At 38.9% G+C, this 20,748-nt stretch overlaps 1 protein-coding gene across 2 annotated transcripts in view; it reads left to right on the top strand.

The window, feature by feature from the left end:
• The window catches only part of NAV2 (neuron navigator 2), a 212,962-nt gene that overhangs the window by 166,053 nt on the left and 26,161 nt on the right, over window positions 1–20,748 (top strand). For both annotated transcript variants that reach the window (XM_065637002.1, XM_065637001.1), the window contains 8 exons: window positions 3,498–3,965; window positions 4,964–5,029; window positions 6,277–6,321; window positions 8,484–8,644; window positions 10,692–10,880; window positions 15,606–15,658; window positions 17,412–17,435; window positions 17,553–17,627. In XM_065637002.1, coding sequence (XP_065493074.1) covers window positions 3,498–3,965; window positions 4,964–5,029; window positions 6,277–6,321; window positions 8,484–8,644; window positions 10,692–10,880; window positions 15,606–15,658; window positions 17,412–17,435; window positions 17,553–17,627 — 1,081 coding nt within the window. The remainder of the gene's footprint in view (window positions 1–3,497; window positions 3,966–4,963; window positions 5,030–6,276; window positions 6,322–8,483; window positions 8,645–10,691; window positions 10,881–15,605; window positions 15,659–17,411; window positions 17,436–17,552; window positions 17,628–20,748) is intronic.

Genomic DNA, 20,748 nt, shown 5'->3' with positions numbered 1-20,748 from the left:
AACTGACAACAGGAGAGTTATTTCAGATTTTCATTATAACAGATGCATAATTTGACCTGCCACACGTAGATTAACGTGCCAAACCCAAACGGATCTTTTAGTTGTGTGGATTAGACCCATGTGTTCTGAGACTCATAACATCAGGTTGTTTGACTGTGTAGAAAAACCCTAAGTAAACTTACTGTCTAAACTGGGTTGAATTTTCTTATTTTAATATTTTTTTTAAACAAAAATCTTACCTGTCTTCTGTTTCTCCACCACTGCTCCGCACATGCTTTTAACAACATTGAGTTGGTCAGGAACTGATTTGTTGATGCAGCGTGCATCAAAGCCTTGATACTGGTGACAGGTTTCGTTAATATTATTTTTCAATTTAATTTGACATTGAGTTAGCTTGTCTGTTTCAAGTTTCGGTGTTTTGCATTTCATTTTGTCTTGACGCCCATAATACCCATACAATTATGCTACATCATCCTGCTTCCAGTGATGTGAGAAAGCCACATTCCATCTGAGGCACCAGCGCAAGCATAATGGCTGTGACGGCAGCTTAGGCTAAAGCTGTAAAAAATTGTAAATTATTTTTTTTAGGTGGGTGGTTTTATTTGAAGAACCTATGTGAGGATAATTCAAGACACTCCCTGTATTTTATTCCTGCTTATCATTTGATAAGCCATTTCCTTTGGAACATTTAATTTTCATCAATGGCTACTTAAAAAGAAAAACTCCATTAGACCATTCATTTTAATAGTGTAACCCATGAGAAATGTAAATTTTCAGTATTGCAAGCCTCAGGCACATTAATCTTGAAATTTGATTGGAATTTTTTTTTATTACTATAAGCCACATTGCAGGCCATGTTAATTGAAGTACTACATTAGAAATACATGACACTTCAAAGGGAAGACACTGAGGCTCAATTTCACTATTTTCCTTATTTGATTTACAATTTCACTCTTGAATTTTCACTAGATTGTCTAAATAGTCAAGTATCGAAATGCATCAGAGTTGAATTTGGCCTCATCTGCTTATTTCTAGAATGATAAGAATTTCAGCTTAATTTTCATAGTCAGTTGAGATGAGTTGCATACGTTTCCTGCATATTTCCTCTTGGCCCTGTAATTGTTTAATATTATACAATAAATTAGAACCTATACCGTTGTAATGATACAGATTTACCTGCAAGTCTGCAAACTTACATAACTTCTATGCTACCATAATCAGTGAAATTCTATAATTCTGCCATGAGGCCCATCCTTGCCCGTTTTTTTCTCAGTATTCCCTTTAGCTCCGGTATTACGGTATCTGCCATGTCCCTTAAGTGAAACCATCATTTTATCTTGATACATTTTTTTATTAAATTGGGTCTTCATGCTTTGCAGTGAATAATACGCTGCTTTTCGGTTAAAGAGAGATGTGCATGACCCAAGAACCGGCTCAGATATGTCAACGATAGGAGTAAAAAGATGTCCTTCCTTGGTGGGGATGTCCTTCCTCGAAGGGGATGTGTTTCCAGAGTTAATCTCTGGATTGATGTGACTGTCTTGCTGGGTTGGACTTTATCTGGGCTGAAAGGGACGCTCCCCAGCCCACGTCCTCTTCTGAAGGCGTTTGTTATGACGTTGTGGTTCCACCAGACGTTGCCTTTGGCAGCAACACGTTTCTGTTTGTGCCACAGGACAGCAGCCTTTCAGTTGTATTAGAGGTGCTGTGAAACAGCTTAGGGAAGACTGCGTAGCTTTTAAAACGGTTGTGTGGGTGGTTGGGGTTTTTTAAAACTGTAGGATCCTATCTTTAAGATTACAGTTCTCCCGGTACAACTGAAGAGGTGGTATGCAATAGTATAGGAACAGGAATACGCTAAGCTGGTATTGCTGCTGAAGGCCTCGTATCGTTGGAGTATGATTTGACATTTTTCTTCATACTCGCCCTAATAGCATCTATTCTAAATAAAGCCTAGACTCTACGTGTGTCTAAATCCAAATAGGAATGGGTTTTCTCATTCAGACTGACTTGTCGAGTCAGTGTCTCCTAATCAGTGAGGTGTGGTGTCCAGGTGAACCAAATTTGCCAGATCTGCCCTGGTTTGTGAATGTCTGCACCAGGTGCTGAGAGGATTACTAGATTATGAGATAGATGTCGATGAGCATCTCAGCCTGATCCAGCGGTGTTGTCCAGGTGCTTTGTGGCAAGCATGCAACAGCAGCCACCCAGTCGAGATGCGTTCCGGGCATCTTGCACAGGTACCCTGGAGCTGCAGGCAGCACCTGGGCATCACTGCACTTATTGCATGTGTGGGCGCCCAGATATATTACACGGCCTGTGCTTCTGGGAGGTGCTGGGCAAAGTGACTTGGTGTGCATGTGTTGCACACACAACCTGGACATAATCAAAAGCAGAGAAAGTTCCACTTGGTGCATAGCCACTCAAAAGTCTTCAGGAGCTCCTGTATAGAAGTGCTGTAGTCCTCTATTCTAAGGGCCACAATCTGATAGACACCCACTTTGAAAGATTTCATCCCCAATATGCCACACTGTTGATAAAAAAAAAAGCAAATCCATATCGTTATCTGTGAGGAAAACTGAGGTTCCAAAGGTGGTGACAGGAGCTAAGTGGCAGAAACAGAAGCAACATCTTGGGGTGGATGTTTGAAGCAAGAGTCAAAAGCTACATTTCCTTCATAATTTTGAGGATCAGTTTTAGAATGATCGATAGTCTGGTTTTAAGCATATTTACTCCTAAGACACTTCTGCGCTTTGGAGAACTTTTTCTGTTGGCTGTTAATGAGGGAACCGAAGTGTCCTCTTCACTGGCGGTGCAGTTGCATCACAGGCAACAGTGGTGCAAGTTGGAGAAGCTGCAGCCATGCCCCTCCAACCACGCTTTTGTATCCTCTCCCTTGCACTAGTTCTGGCACTCAGATTTTTACTGAGCCAGCTCCAGGTGCCAAACCAGGTAAAATTTCATTCTACACTCCAAGAAAATAGTTTTCAGCCAGCTTGGCTCCTGAAATGAGACAAACCTACGTTTGATACCAGTAAATATTTTTTTCCTGTTACATCCCAGCAAAAGCTGGTTCTGTGCAGATCATTCAGTGATTTGCACTGAATTTACCTGGACAACCAGCTTTCAACCTCTGATATTCCACACCTTAGATTAATCAGTGCAGTGTTTCTCTGATATCCTTTTTCCATAAGAAGCAGAAGACGATATGGCTGTATTTTAGTTCTTTAAAGCTGTATTTTAGCTTTGTGAAAGTAGTGCTTGATAATTCAGAGAAGATGCACCTACGACAGATTTGAGGCTCTTGTAATTGTCTCTGGGCTTAATTGAATGCGGGGTGAACACAAGGAGGTTCATCATTTCATAGTTATGTCCAATCTAGCGTCATTTACTTAATGTTGGTTTTCTGAAGCTAAGAAGATATATGTTCTAGATATAAAGTGTCATTGCATTTAATATTCCATCTTATGTATTTTTCATGTTGTCTTTTTTTACAGACTTTTCGGTGGCAAGCCTAATAAACAAGTTCCCATCACAACAGCTGAAAATATGAAAAACTCGGTAGTCATCTCCAATCCTCACGCGACTATGAACCAGCAGGGTAATCTCGATTCACCATCTGGCAGTGGGATGCTGAGCAGCGGGGGCAGCAGCCCTCTGTATAGTAAAAACCCCGATATGAACCAGTCTCCACTAGCTTCTAGTCCCAGTTCAGCACATTCGGCTCCTTCCAACAGTTTAACATGGGGCACCAACGCCAGCAGCTCTTCTGCTGTCAGCAAGGATGGCATTGGGTATCAGTCTGTCAGCAGCCTTCACACCAGCTGCGAATCCATCGATATCTCTCTGAGCAGTGGAGGCGGGCTGAGCCACAACTCCTCCAGTGGCTTGATTCCAGCCTCTAAAGATGATTCTCTGGCTCCCTTTGTCCGAACCAACAGCGTTAAGACTACGTTGTCTGAAAGGTTAGTAGGTTTTTCTCTCGTTTCCGTTAAGCTTTTTGTATCCCAAATGTGAATGAAGTCCTGGCAGCAGTAGCCGACGCTGCAGATACAAATCAAGCTGTGCTTCTTGCAAGATAATACAGAATGGTGTTACTAGAACATACAAAGCAGCTGTTCCAGGCAAGGAGCCAAATTCAGAGCAAGACAATGGGTTTGGGTGAGGCTTTTAATTTGCTGTGGTAGCCAATATGACAACTTTTCTTGCTACCATACCTAATATTTGAATTTTATATGTTGTCCTTCCAAAGATCTCCTGTTAGTTGATCTGATAGTGATATTAAAAAAACCCTCTATCATTAATATGATTTTGATTTGAGGAACCAACTGTTTCTCATTAAACTTCTTGTTTCTTAACATGCGACAAGCTTTTAAACTGGGTGTCATGCTGAAAAGAGACGTCCTTGTCTCCCTGCTCACTTGATCCCTCCTTGGCCTCTCCCTGCTGCCCTGTCCCATCTCCAGCTGCTCCCCACAATGTTTTGGGAGAGGCATTCGTGTGGATGCTTAGTGAACCCAACTGGGAGATGGATCCAACTGAAAAATGATCACCTGAATTGTATTTCAGACTGATCAGTTCCCCAGCTCCTTACACGATGAGATCCATCAGTATCTCTGTGGACAGAGCAGGAGCTGGGAACAGATGGAGCAAGGAGGAGGGAACAGGGCGGATTTTTCAGCGTCAGAACTGCATTAACAGCACCTTGAGCTAACATTGGGATAAACCAGACAATGACCTGCAGTAGTACCCTTGCAAACATAGGAAATCAGCTTTATCCTGATGTGGAATTATGTAGTCATGTCGCAAAATTTTTTGAGTTGCATCTCAATGGAGAAAATTACCACTGAATATAATGTTTGGGTTTCTGTTTGTGTTTTATTATAACTCCTTTCTGTTCTCTCCTCTTTTCATTCTAATATTCCTTCTCTTGTTTTCTGTCTTGTCGGACTGATTCTTCTAGCCCTCTTTCTTCCCCCGCCGCTAGCCCCAAATTCTGCCGCAATACTTTGCCCAGGAGGCAGGACAGGTAATGCTGTCTCAGGACAGGAGTGCGCACAAGGCTGTAGGTTTTGTTGCCCATCTCGGTGAAGCAAATTGTTTTGTGACAGACTGTGCTCAGTTGAGTCCTCTGCTGTGTTCATTGTTCAGGTGTGAACTGACACTAAGACATGCCAGTGAGAGTCCCCTCAAACACCCCATCGATCTGCCCAAATCAATCTGGAGCACGGCATACGGCAGAGTTGGCATGTTTTTGGTGTCGCTCTTGTTACTGGGAACATCGTTTGGTTTGGAGGGGTATTTTTTTTTTCACCCCTTGTTTCTTTGCCAAAGGGCAATTTGAAAATCTTGCCTTTTTTTTTTTTTTTCCTACCAATCTAAACTCTCACTTGCATTTCAGCATCCCTCTGGCATGCTGCTTTTCGCACTGCCTTTCAGGCCTGTCCTTTTTGTCGTGAAGTCACCGTGTCATTCAGTGTCGTCAGTCTTATATTGCGGTTTGGCTTGTGAGTGTCTTGCAGGGACTTGGGTACAGCCGTCTTTGTAAAAATGAATGCAAAAGTTGGGAAAAGATGACCCAAATCTACACGTTCTAGCTCACTTTTGCTCACTGCTTTAATTTTAGTCACTCCCATGCTGTAATTTATTTCCAAGTATTGTCATTAAATGAATTAACTTAAGCACAGGGATATTTTCTTTAAAGTCAAATTAACAGACTCTGCTCTTCATCAGTTGTAAAAACCTAAACTTAAATATTGGGGTTTTGGATGGCTAATAGATCGATTTTACTTTGCTAATGGAATTTAAGCTAAGATTTGGAAATTTAAACAGTCAGTACTCAATAGTTTTACTGCTACACATTGCAGCTGCGTAACAGTAATTAGCTGCATTCCCAAAATGGTGTCTGCTGAAAGAAATGATGGGAAAGTGGTGTAGACTTGAAGATTCTCATCAGTTTTCACAGTCTGCCTCACGCCTGCTGAAAAGCACATTTTTAAGCATCTCTTTGACATTTAAAGAGCCATTTTTGTTCATTGTGGGCAGGAGACTTAGCAAAACCACGTTGTGAACAGATGTGAGATTCATTGGCATGGTACCAGATGCATGTTTGTGCAAATCCACGCCTGGGTAAGGTTTCTGCATGTTTCTGTAGGAAGGTCCAAGCACCTTTTCCTCCGAAAAGGGGATGCAGATGTTTGTCCGTCCTTCTTCGTCCTGATCTTATTCTTCCCTTTTGTTCTTCTCTGAAGCTCTTTTCTTTTAACTTTTCTGCAGCGACCCACATCTTGATAGGAACACTTTGCCTAAGAAGGGACTCAGGTATTGGTGTTTCCACACGGTTTAACGGCTTTTGTTGTGGCTTTGGAGTTTGCTTTGTGTTTCTGTTGTGGCTGGTGGCGATGGTCGATGGTCGCAGTTTGCAAGAGGTGGCAACAATACTGTTCTTTTCTTTCTTTCTTTAATCCTCAAGAAGGCCATTGACTGCTGTGCTTTTTTTCATCCAGTGGCTTCTCCGCTTGAGCAAGAACTGTGGCTTTTGCTGGCTGAATTGCTGAAAAGCATCTCCTAAACCATCAGTGGGCTTGACATGAAAACAATAATTTTGCAGCTTCTATGGCTAGTACATGCAGTGACTTGAGATCATTTTCACACTGGGAACCTTGGTGTTGATATACAAATAGCAAAGATTTTCAACATCATGCCGAACCTTTTAGGATGACATTGGACATACTAATTTAAAAAAATATTTGTATCATAATACCTAAATATATAGGGCCCATGGAGATAACTTTTTCTCTTCTAGAAAAGAGAAAAAAAAATCCTGAAACAAACTTTTGGCTATTGTCTTCTAATACATTTTGTATATCTGTAAGGTTGTCATTTTTATAACATAAAAAAACTGCACCAAAAAAGATTTTTCCATTGATACATGCAGTTCCAGCAAGATAATCAACATGAGGTCTGTTAATTAAATGCTTAATGTGTTACAGAATTTACAAAAGGTATCTCAGACAATTTAGAAAATTGCAGCTTCGGAATTGCTTAAAGCAGCTTGCAGAATCACTGAGTCGATGCCTTGAAATTGCAGCTGCAATTTATTCTGTGCTACACACGCTGTTCTTCACAGCAGCTTTATCCCATGAAGCCAAGTGCTAAAAGCCTTTCTTAAAATGGTATTTTGTTTAAAATGTTTCTGTGGGTATCAAGCGTGTCTCTAATGAATAAAGACTCTCTTTTAAGATTGAAATATTTGAATGCTGAAGAGGTAGGTATTAATGCTGCAGAAAAAATCTTTATTGTCTTAGAGTAAAATGACTGTTCAAAGCCCTTTAATAAACTGATACATGTGCAAAGTTTAAGAGATGCAGATAGTCAGGGACTGTTGCTTAAGTGTTGAGGCATGGGCAGAAGCATGAATGTATTTTTTGAAAGTAGCTTGAGTTTTTGCAGTGTTAACTACTGTAGTGTTCACATTGATTTAAAATAGTCTTAGTAAGTCATATCTTACTTTAGGGTATTTAGTTGGAGGGAATCTACTGAATTAAATGGATAATATCAACTAATAATGGGCTCCAAGTGTTTAGTTTTTGGAAGGAGAGCTAGTAAGTCATAAATATTTCTCAAAAGCAGATGGCATAGTGTAAGACTGTAAAATCCATCAGCAGACAAGTGTTTCCATGATGCTTTCTGTTGATACCTGTGCCCTGTCACGTATTTCACATAACACCTGTGATAACATTACCTGTTTTTCAGTCATATAGATAAGCTGATTTAAAACTTTGCTTTAGCTGAAGCAAGCGAGTGTTTTGCCGTTGATATTGGCATAGACAATATTTCCGCTATTTTCTTTGCCTTCAGAAAAGGCTAAACACAGTCTCCTTTATGATGGTTTAAGGCTATTAGTTTTGAACTAAATGAGATCCACCTCCACAGGCCTTTAAATGAACATCTCTGGAATAGGAATTATTGGGTCACAACTTGTTGAAAAACCTGATCATGGATTTGTTGACTTGAATTTGGTTATAATATGACAAAGAGCCAGCTAAGCTTAGTAATGCACCAAAATATTAAAATAGTGATAGAATTTTGGCATAACCTGAGGAAAGGATTTCCAAATTGTGGTTTTATTTTTAAATCGTGCATGCGTAATACACACCATATTTTGTGCTACAGTGCACAACTTCTGTCTGTAGCTGTTTGTTCTCTAGTAGTTTGGTTACTACTGAAGCTGTAGCAAAGGAGTTTGTGGGATTTTTTTTTCCAAGCAGAGGTGGAATGAATTAGGAACAGCTTGGAGCAGCTCCTTCATTGAGAATTGTATTGGGTTTATATAATTTTAATCCTTACATTTCATATGAGAGTTCTTCCATCTTTCCCTCTCTCCCTCCCCAAGTCTTGTGACATTTCATGGTTGAGTTGGGTTTTTTTGATTTTAAATAAATGACAAAGTTCATTTTGAAAAAAATTCTATGTTTTTGCAGGTATACTCCATCCTCCCAACTCCGTAATCAAGAAGATGCAAAAGAATGGCTACGCTCCCATTCAGCAGGAGGACTTCAGGACACTGCTGGCAATTCTCCATTTTCATCTGGATCCAGCATAACATCACCCTCTGGAACTAGATTTAACTTCTCGCAGCTTGGTGAATAATTATCTGTTTGAATAATCATAGCAATACATTGTGTGTCTTGAAAATAGCATATGACACAATATAATTTTCTTTCAGCAGGTCCGAGTCCCACATTCAACCTCAGGAAGCACTTTCATTGAAATGAGCGTGACTAATTAGCGTTATTATCTCGTGTGCCCAAAGGTGGCATACTTGCAATAACTCTTTGAAAATACTTCTCTGGGTGTAATCAGAGGCCGCAGTATAAATTATGAGCTATGCAGCAGAGTTATTTGTTAATATCACACGTTGGTGTGTTTAAAGGACTTAAGATTTTGCCTACGTGTTTAGTAATAAATCCAAGTTAGTTAAAATCCAAGCATGTTAATTAATATATTTGCCAGCCCTCATCAGTTCAAATTATGTGTTTTTCAGGTGGTTTGTTGGAAAATGGCGTGAAGCTCAGTCTGAAATAATATATACAGCTCAGTCAGAGAAAATACCATTTCTTCACTTAATTACACTGATAAAAGTAAACACTTTTTAAATGGAGGAAACAATAAAAGTTGCTTGACAGGATCCATAAAGTGTTGCAGATTTTGGTTGACCACATCTGCAGCTGAAATAACCTAATTTAAAGTGCTGATAGTGCCCATCTCTGGTGTGCTGATTAAATATTACTTAGTTGCCTTTGCAATTTGTTTAGGTATGTAAATCAATCCTGACAGTATATATTGTCTTGAAGCCAAGTGACATTTGGAAAGTACTATGTCAAACAGGCGTTTTCTGTTTCTTTTTGACTTTTGGAATCCCCTCCATCTTTTTTAGAACAATAAAGAAATAATGTGCAAAATAGTTAGGCCCATACTTAGGAATTTCTGATGTGAATTTGCAGCAGTCACTTATTTCTAGTGCAGTTTTGAGTTGCAGCGGTGACATTTTAGAGCCTTTCTTAGAGTGTGCTGAAAAGAAACGATTAAACAAACAGCTTTAAAGAAACCGACACTTAACAAAATTTCAGCTGAATATATAGACAGTGTAATTACATTGCCAACAGCTAACAAACTGTCATGAAAGTACCTTAACGGTCCAAAAAAGAAAAAAAAAAAAAAGTGTAGTCTTAGGCCCAGAAAGTTAACACTTTGTGGAGAATATTGAAGATTATCCACTTTAGTAAGCTTAAAACGCTATGCAGCCACAAGCAATTCACAAAAGAAAAAAAATATTCTGTGTTCTTAAGAAAAGAGCTTGGAGATGTTGGAGTCAAGATAGGTCACTGAGTTTAATAGAAAATGTTGATATGAAAGTTGAGCACCTTTAAACTGAATTATTGCGTCTTCTACAATCGCCTGTATCAGTTGATGGTTTGTACAGAAACAGGCAACGACAGCGCACCAAGAGGAACCTGCCAGCTGAACAGCAATTCTGTTGTTCTCTTTCTTTTCCCACAAATCGAGTAGTTCTTAATAAATAACAGGTATAATTTTAGCACAAAAGTTCTTTAAAAAAGTGTGAAACTAGAGTGGACGTACTCTAAACACTGGCTAGGAGATTATTGGCTTTTGAGGGCAAATTGGTGTTTTATAATTCTTAGGACCTAACAGTGGAAATAAACAATTGGGAAACTAAAGCTCTTAAAATTTGTGACTTAAATGCATGGAAAAATGTCATTTTCTGAGAACTCAAAAGCTTTGGAGGAGATAATTCTTAAGGCCTGTTCTATATAGACAAAGTAGTAGCTTAAATTCCCTCAGGTGTTTTAGTCCTTTTTGAGGAAGGACTGTTCCAAATTAAATGAGGGTTAATTAGTTCATGCCTACAAGGTGTTAGTGAGTTGACTGAGCTTGTCTGCAGAAGCATAGACATATCATCCAGTGTTTAAAATTACGTTATTTACTTGAGTTTTCTTACTCACCAGATTGATTTGCATGCCTCTTATTTGAATTCATTGAATTTAGAAAAATAATGAAGCCTGGAGAGGACGGCGTCAAAAATTTGTGTCTTTTGGCAGTTGCACGAAAATTAGGTATGAAAATATGTGGTCGAGCAAATAAATTGGTGTTTATTCTTCGCTTTATAGCAAGCCCAACCACTGCAGCCCAGATGAGCCTCTCAAATCCAACCATGCTCCGGACCCACAGCCTTTCCAACGCAGATGGTCCTTATGACCCCTACAGTGACACGCGCTTCAGGAACAGCTCGATGTCCCTGGACGAGAAGAGCAGAACGATGAGCCGGTCCGGCTCCTTCCGCGATGGCTTTGAAGAAGGTCAGTGAACTATGCGATGGTGCTGGAAACGTTTGGAAGATGGCATTCTCACAGAAACCAAGTATAAATTTGGTGCTTTTCAGTTCGGCGTAGGGGTCGTTTCAGAGCAAAGTTCTCTCTGTGTGGAGCTCTCAGTGTTAAATAGAACTTTAGTCCTGGTCGTCATTGTTCTGACGATGTTCATTCAGTGGTCTCTCTGACGTAGGAAAGCAAGTAAGTGTTTTACCTAGACCATCACTGCTCAAGAAATTGTTTAAACGCATCCTGTGCTTCATTTTTGTGATCTCAGAATGACTCGAGTTCATGCTTAGAGTTGGCATATTAAAGCGCTTCCATGAGTAGGACTATTGTTCTGAATCTGGGCCTCCACACTTCTGTTTCTAGTATAAATAATTGATACCAGCCAGACTGTTGTTTCTATCCCAATTTTTCCAGTATTTAATCTGTATTCAAATTGTCTTTAATGGTTATTTCTGCTCAATGTCCTGAGCTGATATCACACAGATTCCACAGAAGAGACCTAAGTAGTTCTTCAAAACAACTAGGTTCTTCTTTTTCATAGAATCACAATAGTTTTGTTGGGAAGGTCATCTAGTCCAACCCTCCTGCAATGAGCAGGGACATCTTCAACCAGATTTAATTCCTCTTCATCTTTTCAAATATGTGATCATACCTGATAAAAGAAACCCATGTAAATATAAGAAGAAAAAATCATTTACCTATAAATAAATATTTAGTTTGGTAGCTACTGATCAAGCAACGTTATGGCCGTAGCAGGAGTAGCTATGAGCCATGTGAAAACCCTCAAGTGCTGCACTTGGAGAAGTCCAGCGAGGGGTGAGCTCTGGGAGGGGGTCATGGGACGTTCATAGGAAGCTCTTTGAGTCTTCAGTCTCCTTCCTGGCAAGGATTGGGAGCTTGGATGTATATGAAGGGCTAATTTATTATTGAATTTCCCAATCTAACTCCATTACATTTAATTGTATTTTAGAGGACCATGGCTGAAGGTCTTCAGTAGGGGTTAAAAATTATTAGAATAATGCTGTAGGCCTGAAAACAGTGTCCTTGCAGGAATTAACCTTTGTGCCATGCCCTCAGAAAGCTAGATGGTCATGAACCGTCAGAGGCTGCCTGATACTTAGGTGAATTCCATGCTGAGATGAGCGGTCCTGCTCTTACTAAAGAGTTCCTTAATATAATCTGTGAAGGAATTTAAATCACGGCGTCTGTGTTGTATTTAGATGATTTGTCGGAAGAGCTACTGTAGCAAAACTTACTCAAATTTTATTGAAGACATCCTTAAAAAATTGTAACCTTAGTCTTTAAGTGTGCTTAAGATGGCAGCAAATCCATGCTGGAGGTTAAACTATCTCTTATAATTCAGAAATTATTGTCCAGGAGAGGGGCTGCTTTGGAAGAATATTTAATAAGTATTACATGATTGAGGATGAATCATTTAAAAAAAAAGCGGAAGAGTGAGGTGAAATGTTCTGTGAAGTGCTTTTCATTCATTTTAAAAAAAAAATAGTAAAAATGAAGTCCAAGAAAACTCTACCAAGTTATGGACTTGAAAGCAGGGGTAAAGATCGCTTGTATACAAGGAAGGAATTTGACCCTGCAGTGGAAATGCTGAGGAAGCCTCTTTCACATTTTCCTAAGTTTTTGGCACCTAAATGGATAATAACGTTTTACTAGATGGGATTCATGTTTAGGTGCAGTCTCTGTTCAGATTAAGGATCTTCTGTCACTTCTCTGGCCAAACAGAAGGCAGGTGTAGCCTGCTCATTATCTCCTGCTGATCTCTCAGGGAATCACAAGTTATAACTGAGCAAGCGCTTCCGAATATGGAATATGTTGTCTTGTGCTTTCAAATCCATGGATCTAATTCACCTTCACAGAATGAGAGAATAGATCAAAAAGTATGAATACATCGTTCACCTTCAACCTGGGACCGTAAGTTGAAAAGTTTTATAGAAATTAAATTTGTTGTTAATAGACAAATTATTTTTTTACAATTATACAGTGTCAATAAAGCATAAATCCAGGTCTTAAATAAAGCTTACCAACCTACTTCTTAATTATTTATTAGAGACTGCAAGACATTGGTTTCTTATTAACTCCAGCAGGGTCAGGATTTATTCTTAAAAGCCTTTTTTCTTTTGTTTCCATAGTATGAAGCACAGTCATGTTCTCTCCTGTGTTTAGGTCAAAATGTTAGTTGGCCTTGCAATACCTAAAGGGTTTCAGGACTAGAGAGATGGAGCAGGATCAGCCTCCAAACTGCCCTGAACTTCAGGGGAAAAAAAATAAATAAAATATAAATGGTCTTTTGTCGATCCAGTTTCCCCTCTTCCTTGGCCACCATTCTTCGCGCTGACTCCATACAGATAATTCCACCTCCTAGAGGGAAAGGAATCAAATTGATTGTCGTTGGGATATAAATTTTTTCACTCATTTTTGTGCTACTGACTGTAGGACCTGTTGTTCTTTCTACTCTTTGGACAGTTGATCGCAACTAGACCGTTTCTTTTCTAACATTAAAAATGATACATGCTTGCGTATGCGTTTATAGTGCTTTAAAATCATAGCTCCAGAACAATTTGGGTTTGTAGCCTGCATGCAGATGCATGTTAACTACAAAAAACCAGCAATCACATCAAGAACATAACTGCCTTCAGGCTCCTAATTAAATAGCCTAAAAGTAGCCATCTGCAGATACTTTAAAAAGAAATTAGGCAAAAATATGAACTCTTTAGTTGTCATTGAAACTAGAAATCTCAAACGAAACACAGGCTCAAATGATGCAGTTGTGACGTTTTATAAGACAGGAGTACGATTCCAAGAGTTACGCGTGCTTTCACTTATTGCATTTTGAGTCGTCTTTCCTCCTTTTGAAGTCCCAATGTGATCTTAAAAAATCCCAGTTAACGCTCACTCAGAAATGCCTGTGTCCCAATCCATTGCAAGATCTGTTTCTTCCCTGGCCCGTTGGTACGGTTGCTTTCTTCAATACATTTCTATTAGAAAAAAATTGAACAAAAGAAGAATATAGAGAGGCAAACGAGAAAATAATATCGTATTCTCTGGCTTTCCGTCTTAAAAAAAGGTGAACCTAAGGGTAAAATGCAGGTGAGAAGAAAAGCGACAAGGAGATCTTGAGTGCGTAACATGTGTGGTATGAAGAAAGTTAAAATAGTGTAGGAATCTTCAGCTTAGAAGAATAGTGTCTGAAGGGAGGGGATAATATGTCATTTAGTGCATTACAAAGAAGGTGTTTATCCTTTACTTCCCATTTCACAGGGGTGTGGGGACAGTCGAGGAACTTACTGACTGATTCAGCAGCAGGTCTAAAACAACTGCAAATAATTATATTTCTAAACACAAGAAGAGGTTTTTTGTTACAGACAAAATGTGTCAGTGGGTTCAGAAGTAGTTAAGTAAGTTAACGATCAGTAGGTCACAGCCACTATGAAAAATAATGGTCTGACTGCAGTTTCCATCTCAGGAATTGCCATCTCTGCTGATTCCCAGAAGGTGCAAAGGTTGTACCTGGGGAAAAATCACGGGGTGTCTGTCTCCTTCTTGCATTCTTCTCCCTAAACACGGGCTGTGGTTGCAGCCAGAGATGGAGCGCACGATTAGACAGACCCTGGCTCTGACTCACACTCGTTATTTTTATGTTCTTAATGCAGTACAGTCCATAACATCTACCTATAAAGATCATTTTAATTGAAAGTATGATTAACTAGAAAAAGCAAATGGGTGTGAGGGGTTTTTTAAACTTTCTTGTGGGTTTTTTAAATTCTCTTAAATTCCTCCAGAAGCCAACTTAGGCTTTGTTTACCTCTCTTTCCAGCCTTGCCTTAGGATATAATGTCAATGGGAAAGCAGAGCCCATTTATTATGAATGTAGGAAAATTTCAGTAGGTAACTAGAGCAAAATGGCAGCTTTTCTAAACTTTTTTTTTTTTTTGGCTGGAGGATTTAGATGAAAGAAGAAGTGATTTGATACAATTTCATATGATTTATATGAAGTTACCTGAATGAAAGTTTCACTTAAATGCGTTTTGTTTCTAAAAATAAAAATAAAAGAAAAGTAATTTTGCGTGTTTCAGTAGCAGAAAGAGTAGCTTTAGGTAGGTGGGGTTTTTTTAATAGCATGATCAAAAATAAAATTATGTATATGTAAATCCTAACACTAGGGTGATGGTAACAAACTTGAGAATCAATGTATATATATTTCTTGTACTGAATGAATATTTAAATGCAAAAACTGTTTGACATGAATTCTTCTTTCCAGAAAAAGTTTTGTAGCTCCGGTTATTTTTCTATGAGAGAACAAACTTTGCCTTGTTAAAGAAATATAATTGCTTTAAAGAAAGACCAAAAAACCCTGCAGAAATACGAAATGTTCAGCTCCTCAATGCCCATGATACAGCTTCTTGCAGCCAGAAGAAGGAAGATACAGCTGCATTTCCCCAAAACCCAGTATGATTAAATTGTTACAACAGCTTTACCAACTCAAAGTTTATGGATTGTATCACTCGGCTATGTATTCTTCAAACTGTACATTATTGATGCAATAATGTAATTAAGTTTTAATGTAATTAAGTTTATGATGGATAATGAAATTTGTAAAAGTATTTCTTCAGTAGACTGATCTATGATGATTCCACCATTTGGTTGCTGTATTTATACTGATTGTGTTTATTTTCTTTCCTTTAGTGCATGGTTCTTCTCTGTCTTTGGTATCCAGTACGTCATCTATTTATTCGACGGTGAGTACAATGAAATGAACAATTTGTGCTTACTAATCAAAATTATCGAATTGACTGGTCTTATTGTGCTAATCATTTTTGCCATTCAATGATAAGGAAAAAAAAGTGCTTTTCATTTGATTGTGTTCTGAGTGCTAGCTATGAAAGAAATGTTTACATTTATAAAGATGTCTGTGGATATTTAGCAGTATCCTCATTAAGTACAGACATTAATGGCCTAAAAGCAGCAGTTTATTTTTTGAGTCAGTATTTTACAACTACACTAAATAAGTTTTGCTACAAAGGACCTCGGCAGATCTGAGGAGATTTGAACTTCATTACCTAAAGCACTCCAAAATGTGCTGAATGAAGTCATTCCAGCCTTGTGTTTATGAGTTGCTACTGAAGAAGTTTGAGTAAGTTTTTTAATGCACAGATTTTCAACTTGGCATTCTATGATTTTAATAATTCTAAAGCAGCCATTTGTTCACTATGCCAGTAATATTTTCTCCAAAAATATGTATTCATTTAGGTTATCTGATCCTAAAATAAGACTTTTACTGGAGTTTCAAAATACAGGATTTTTTTAAAATGCAGGTAACTTTTGCTTATTTTCTTCTAATAGTCTCATGAAGGGTTTTCCATTTGAATATATGCTATGGAAGATCTTGCAAATTAAGACCGTACCTGTGCTGTACTGGAGGGGTGCTGTCAGTATCCCAGTTACCCAGATTAAAGGCGGATCGTGTATTCCTGGGATGCTATGATCACAATTTTGAGGGGTTTAAAAAACAAGCAGTGGATAGTAATTACTCCTGAAACACATGTTAATTGGACAGGATCTTTAATTTCAGATTGTTATGCAAGTGCGATGCATCTTCACGCTTATCACGCATCCGTGGTTGAAACAAGCATACGTGGTACAAGAGTATATGGAAGAACTTGCTCTTAGCAGATCGTGTGTAATTGTCTGAGGAGTCTGTCAAACCAGCATAGAGTTATTTAGTGTAATTTAACATACATGTTTCACTGTTACGAAGCTACATGTGTAACATGGCCCTGAGACCTCGATAATAAATTGAAAATGCTACCTTTCATTGTTGGCCTTGCCTCAAGCAAGGTCCTGATGAAGCCAAAACAGATAAAACCTATTGGAAGGATGGAAAACAGACCTTTTCCTCTGGGCTGCTGTCTGTAACCCCAAGAGCCACAAGGAGAGTACTCAGCAGCTGCTCTCTAAGCTCAGTGTTATGTGCTTTTGGGTGTAATTTTCATGGCGGCTGGTAGCGGGCGTGTTTACATAAGGATGGTAGAGTAACTCCCTACCATATACTTCTCTTCAGCTGATAACTTCGGTTAGAAACAAGCCCTAGGAGCCACGGTTTTATCATGCAGACCACAACGGATGGTCAGTACATCCGCTTTGCATCTTCAGATAACCAGTTGTGCGTCCTCAGTTTTTCATCACGACAGTGGGTGTAATTCTGGTTTTTTTCACTTCGCTTTGGAATGCAAAAAAACGTGATTTCCATCCCATGGAGAGCTGAGCATGGGAGAAAGGGAATTGCCCAGGACTGGACATGTTCTGTGGCCATCCTGGCTCTTCAGAGCCTCGTGTGGTCCCTTATGCACGGAGCCAGGTCTTCACCCTTTCCCAGTTCAGACTGGGAGGTGCAAAAAAAAAAAAAAAAAAAAAAAAAAAAAAATTTATTAATTTGTCGGGCTGGTTGTATTTTAATACCTTCATGTATTTTCCTCTGCTTTTATTTTATAGCCTGAAGAGAAATGCCAGTCAGAGGTAAGGGCACATCATGTTTGACGGGCATAAATGTTCTGTCAAGACACCGCATTTTGTGTCTTACTATTTTATTTCTCCATATTATGGTGCAGTAAAGTGCTCTCTTAAAATATATAGATTCGCAAGCTACGAAGAGAGTTGGATGCATCCCAAGAAAAAGTGTCAGCTCTGACAACTCAGTTGACTGCCAATGTGAGTACAACTCTGAGAACAAACACTAACAGAGAATACATTTAATGTACGAATTACCACCCCGTTTTTTAATAAGCGACAGAAAGATTTCATGTGTGTAACATTTATTTTGCATTACCTATGTGTTTAAAAAAATAACTATATGCATGTGGGACCTTCCCAAAAAAAAACATCCCCTGTCCTACTGAATTGTCTTATGTCGTTCTTTAAATGCTGAATCATAATATTAATTTGGCTTTATACATACGTAAACCATCTTCAGATCTTGTGAAAATCGTTGAAGACAGTGTCTTTTTTTATAAATAGTGTCTTGTTTTGTCGTTTGGATGGGATGAGGTACGGATGAAGGTTATAATCGGTAGGAATAGAAATTGGTGGAAACGTGGATTGAAATGCATTGTACTTCGCTACTGCATAAAGATGTGGGCTAATGATTTGACAGGTAACAGTGGCATGAGGGGCTCTGAGAACTTATTTATAGACTGGACATCCCCGATTTTTACCAGTGTGAGCAGTACTTCTGCTTGTTTCCTCTGAGGAATTTGAATAAGTAATGTAAAACACTTGGGAAAAAAAGAATATTTGGAAGCCAAGAGGTGTTGAAGCAATGCTGCGTGTGACCCTGAGCAAGTTTGTTTATGTGTTCTGTGCTGCAGAAATCCACAAAACAGAAGCTTGCTAGAAAAATAAGCAATTCTAGGGTAAATAAGCTACAGATGAATAGTCATCAGATCAGATCATAACGACATCCTATTTTGTGGGAATGAATAAACATCCGAACACATGCTACTGGAGAGGATATTCCTGTCCATCAGCTCTCCGAATGGGGGGGAATACCAAACTTGGCACACACCTATCGCAAGGATTCAAGGGGAAATCTGCCATGGTGTTCGCTGCAGGCATCATCCAGCTTGCGAAACGGCGAAGGAAAAGCAAGAACACAGTTAACAGAGAAGTCAAATAAAAGGGCTTTGACTGTGTGTAACCGCTCAGTCGCTTTCCCAAGAGGAAAAGGGAAAATTTTAAAAAAATCTTCCCAAAATTAAATCTTATATTTGCCTTTCACATATAAAGAGGACTGGATACCTAAGCTGGTTTGCGTCCAGAAGCATCTTTTGTGTGTAAGAAAGGAGGAACAGAGTCTTGCATACCTTTTTTTTTTTTAATCATCAGATTGTTAAATAACCCAGCTCGTGTCCATCAGATAACTTCTCGGTTCTGCAACTCGCCCAGCTCTGGCTTAGCTTTGTTGCCTTCTTCTTCACTCGGTGTTTGGATTCACCAGACTGTTACTCAACCCAGTAGTAGCCTGTGTGCAAGAGCAGTGAGTAGCACATGCTGTGCCTGCCCCAGCTTCCATTCATTGACTGAGGAATTCGAGTGTGGTCACTGCTACTGTCTTTGCAGAGAATAGTTTTTAACAGATGCTGGTGCCGTACGTTTTTTGTTTGGGGGGCATTTAGGTGTTTTGGATGTTTTGTTTGTTTGTGGTTTTTCTTTTTTTTCCTCTCAAAAATGTTAGCATAATTTATTATTTTGGTAGTATTCCATTTTTCCTTCGTTCACGTAACTAAAATTCGGGGGTTTTTTTATTCATGCTATTTTAACTTCTGAGACTTGGACCTGTCCCTTATTTGTCAATAAATCAGCTACAGTCCACTGCAGAGGTGGTGCTATAACAGATCCAGTACTATATTTTGGTCTCTAGCTGCGTCTTTTCAAGAAAACATACTCTTTCCATGTAAAAGGCCAGCTTTGTTCCCCAAAATGTTAAGACTAATAAATGCTGTTTGTTAAGACGCTGCTTTATGGACGTTTCCTTTACACGGGAGTTTTGTTTGTTTTTTCTTTTTTTTTTAAGTGCTTTTAACTTAGGCAATTTTAATCAATCTCATTATTTATGGTTCCCCCCCCAAATTTTCCTGTATACACACTGCAGATTTGATGCTTCTCAAGCCATTGGGGGCAAGAATTTTGAAAAGGTTTTGCTCCACCTAGGAAGGGAAGATAACTATTTTCTGTAGCTGACTGAACAATTTCCAGATAGGAATGTGCCTGATCCAATTTTGAAAGAGCAACTTTTTGTTAAGGTCGAATCATTAAGGGTTTGTATCCCATTATTAATCCATGTGGTCCCACTTGCCCGTTTATTTTTTGCTTTTGCAAAGTATCAGTGAGGATTCTTGGACATCCCTTTTGTTGTTCCCTGTTCATCCTTCTCAACAGAAACTTTGCAGACTGTGTTTTTAAAACAAATATTTAGGTTTTCAAACATGTGTAGTGTGAGGGTTTAAATTACGTTTTTGCTATTTTCTCACAGTCTCAGCTTTGCTTATTTTCATAGGGGCTGATGGGAATGAGAGATGCACATCTCTGTGTTATTGTAGTGCTCGTGTTTGTTTTCATTGCGAATGTGAGAACAGTTATTTAGGATAAGTCAGCCGTGTGCTGCTGATGAATACGTCTGGAATAGTGCTGTGAAAGATTTTGCTATTCTGTATATATTTAGGTGAATGTCCTTTTCTGCTTGGAAGGATTTCGCACAATTCTACTTGTTGGTGTGTGCATAGAATTATTTTTAATAGAGAAATAAAATATTAGTTTCTATGGTTAGTGTAGATTATTGTGGCTAATTAGGCAAATATATATTGAACTATGCCTGTGTCCAGGTATTTGTGTGCGTACATGTACATGTATATCTATAAAACAGTGGTATGTCATTGCCACTATTTGTCAAGTTCCTTTCCATCTTCTCAATCTACTTTTCCTTCCTTTTACTTCTCAGTAATATTCAGTTCTTAGCTGATGGCCTTAATGTAATCGACACTGAGTTCTCAGTGCTTCATAGGAAAAGAAAAAAGGGTAATTGGCCAAGCACCAGGAAGTTTTGGGTGATACTTAGCACGTAGACCTTGGTTGCAAGCAAGGTGCACTCCAGCGTTGGAGAAGTCATTGAGTCCCCTTTTACATGTTAATAATGGCCCACACAAAAAGTCAAAGATTGATTTCAAAAATGAGCAGCAGGAGATGTTCAGAATCTCTCTATATTTGGTGACAGGACATCTTTACATGTCATTGCTTGCAATAGCTTGGGGACATGGCTAGATAACCAAGGACATCC

The sequence above is a fragment of the Caloenas nicobarica genome, chromosome 5, assembly GCF_036013445.1.
Source record: "Caloenas nicobarica isolate bCalNic1 chromosome 5, bCalNic1.hap1, whole genome shotgun sequence".
Classification (NCBI taxonomy): Eukaryota; Metazoa; Chordata; class Aves; order Columbiformes; family Columbidae; genus Caloenas; species Caloenas nicobarica.
This window is presented reverse-complemented; position numbering and strand designations above follow the sequence as displayed.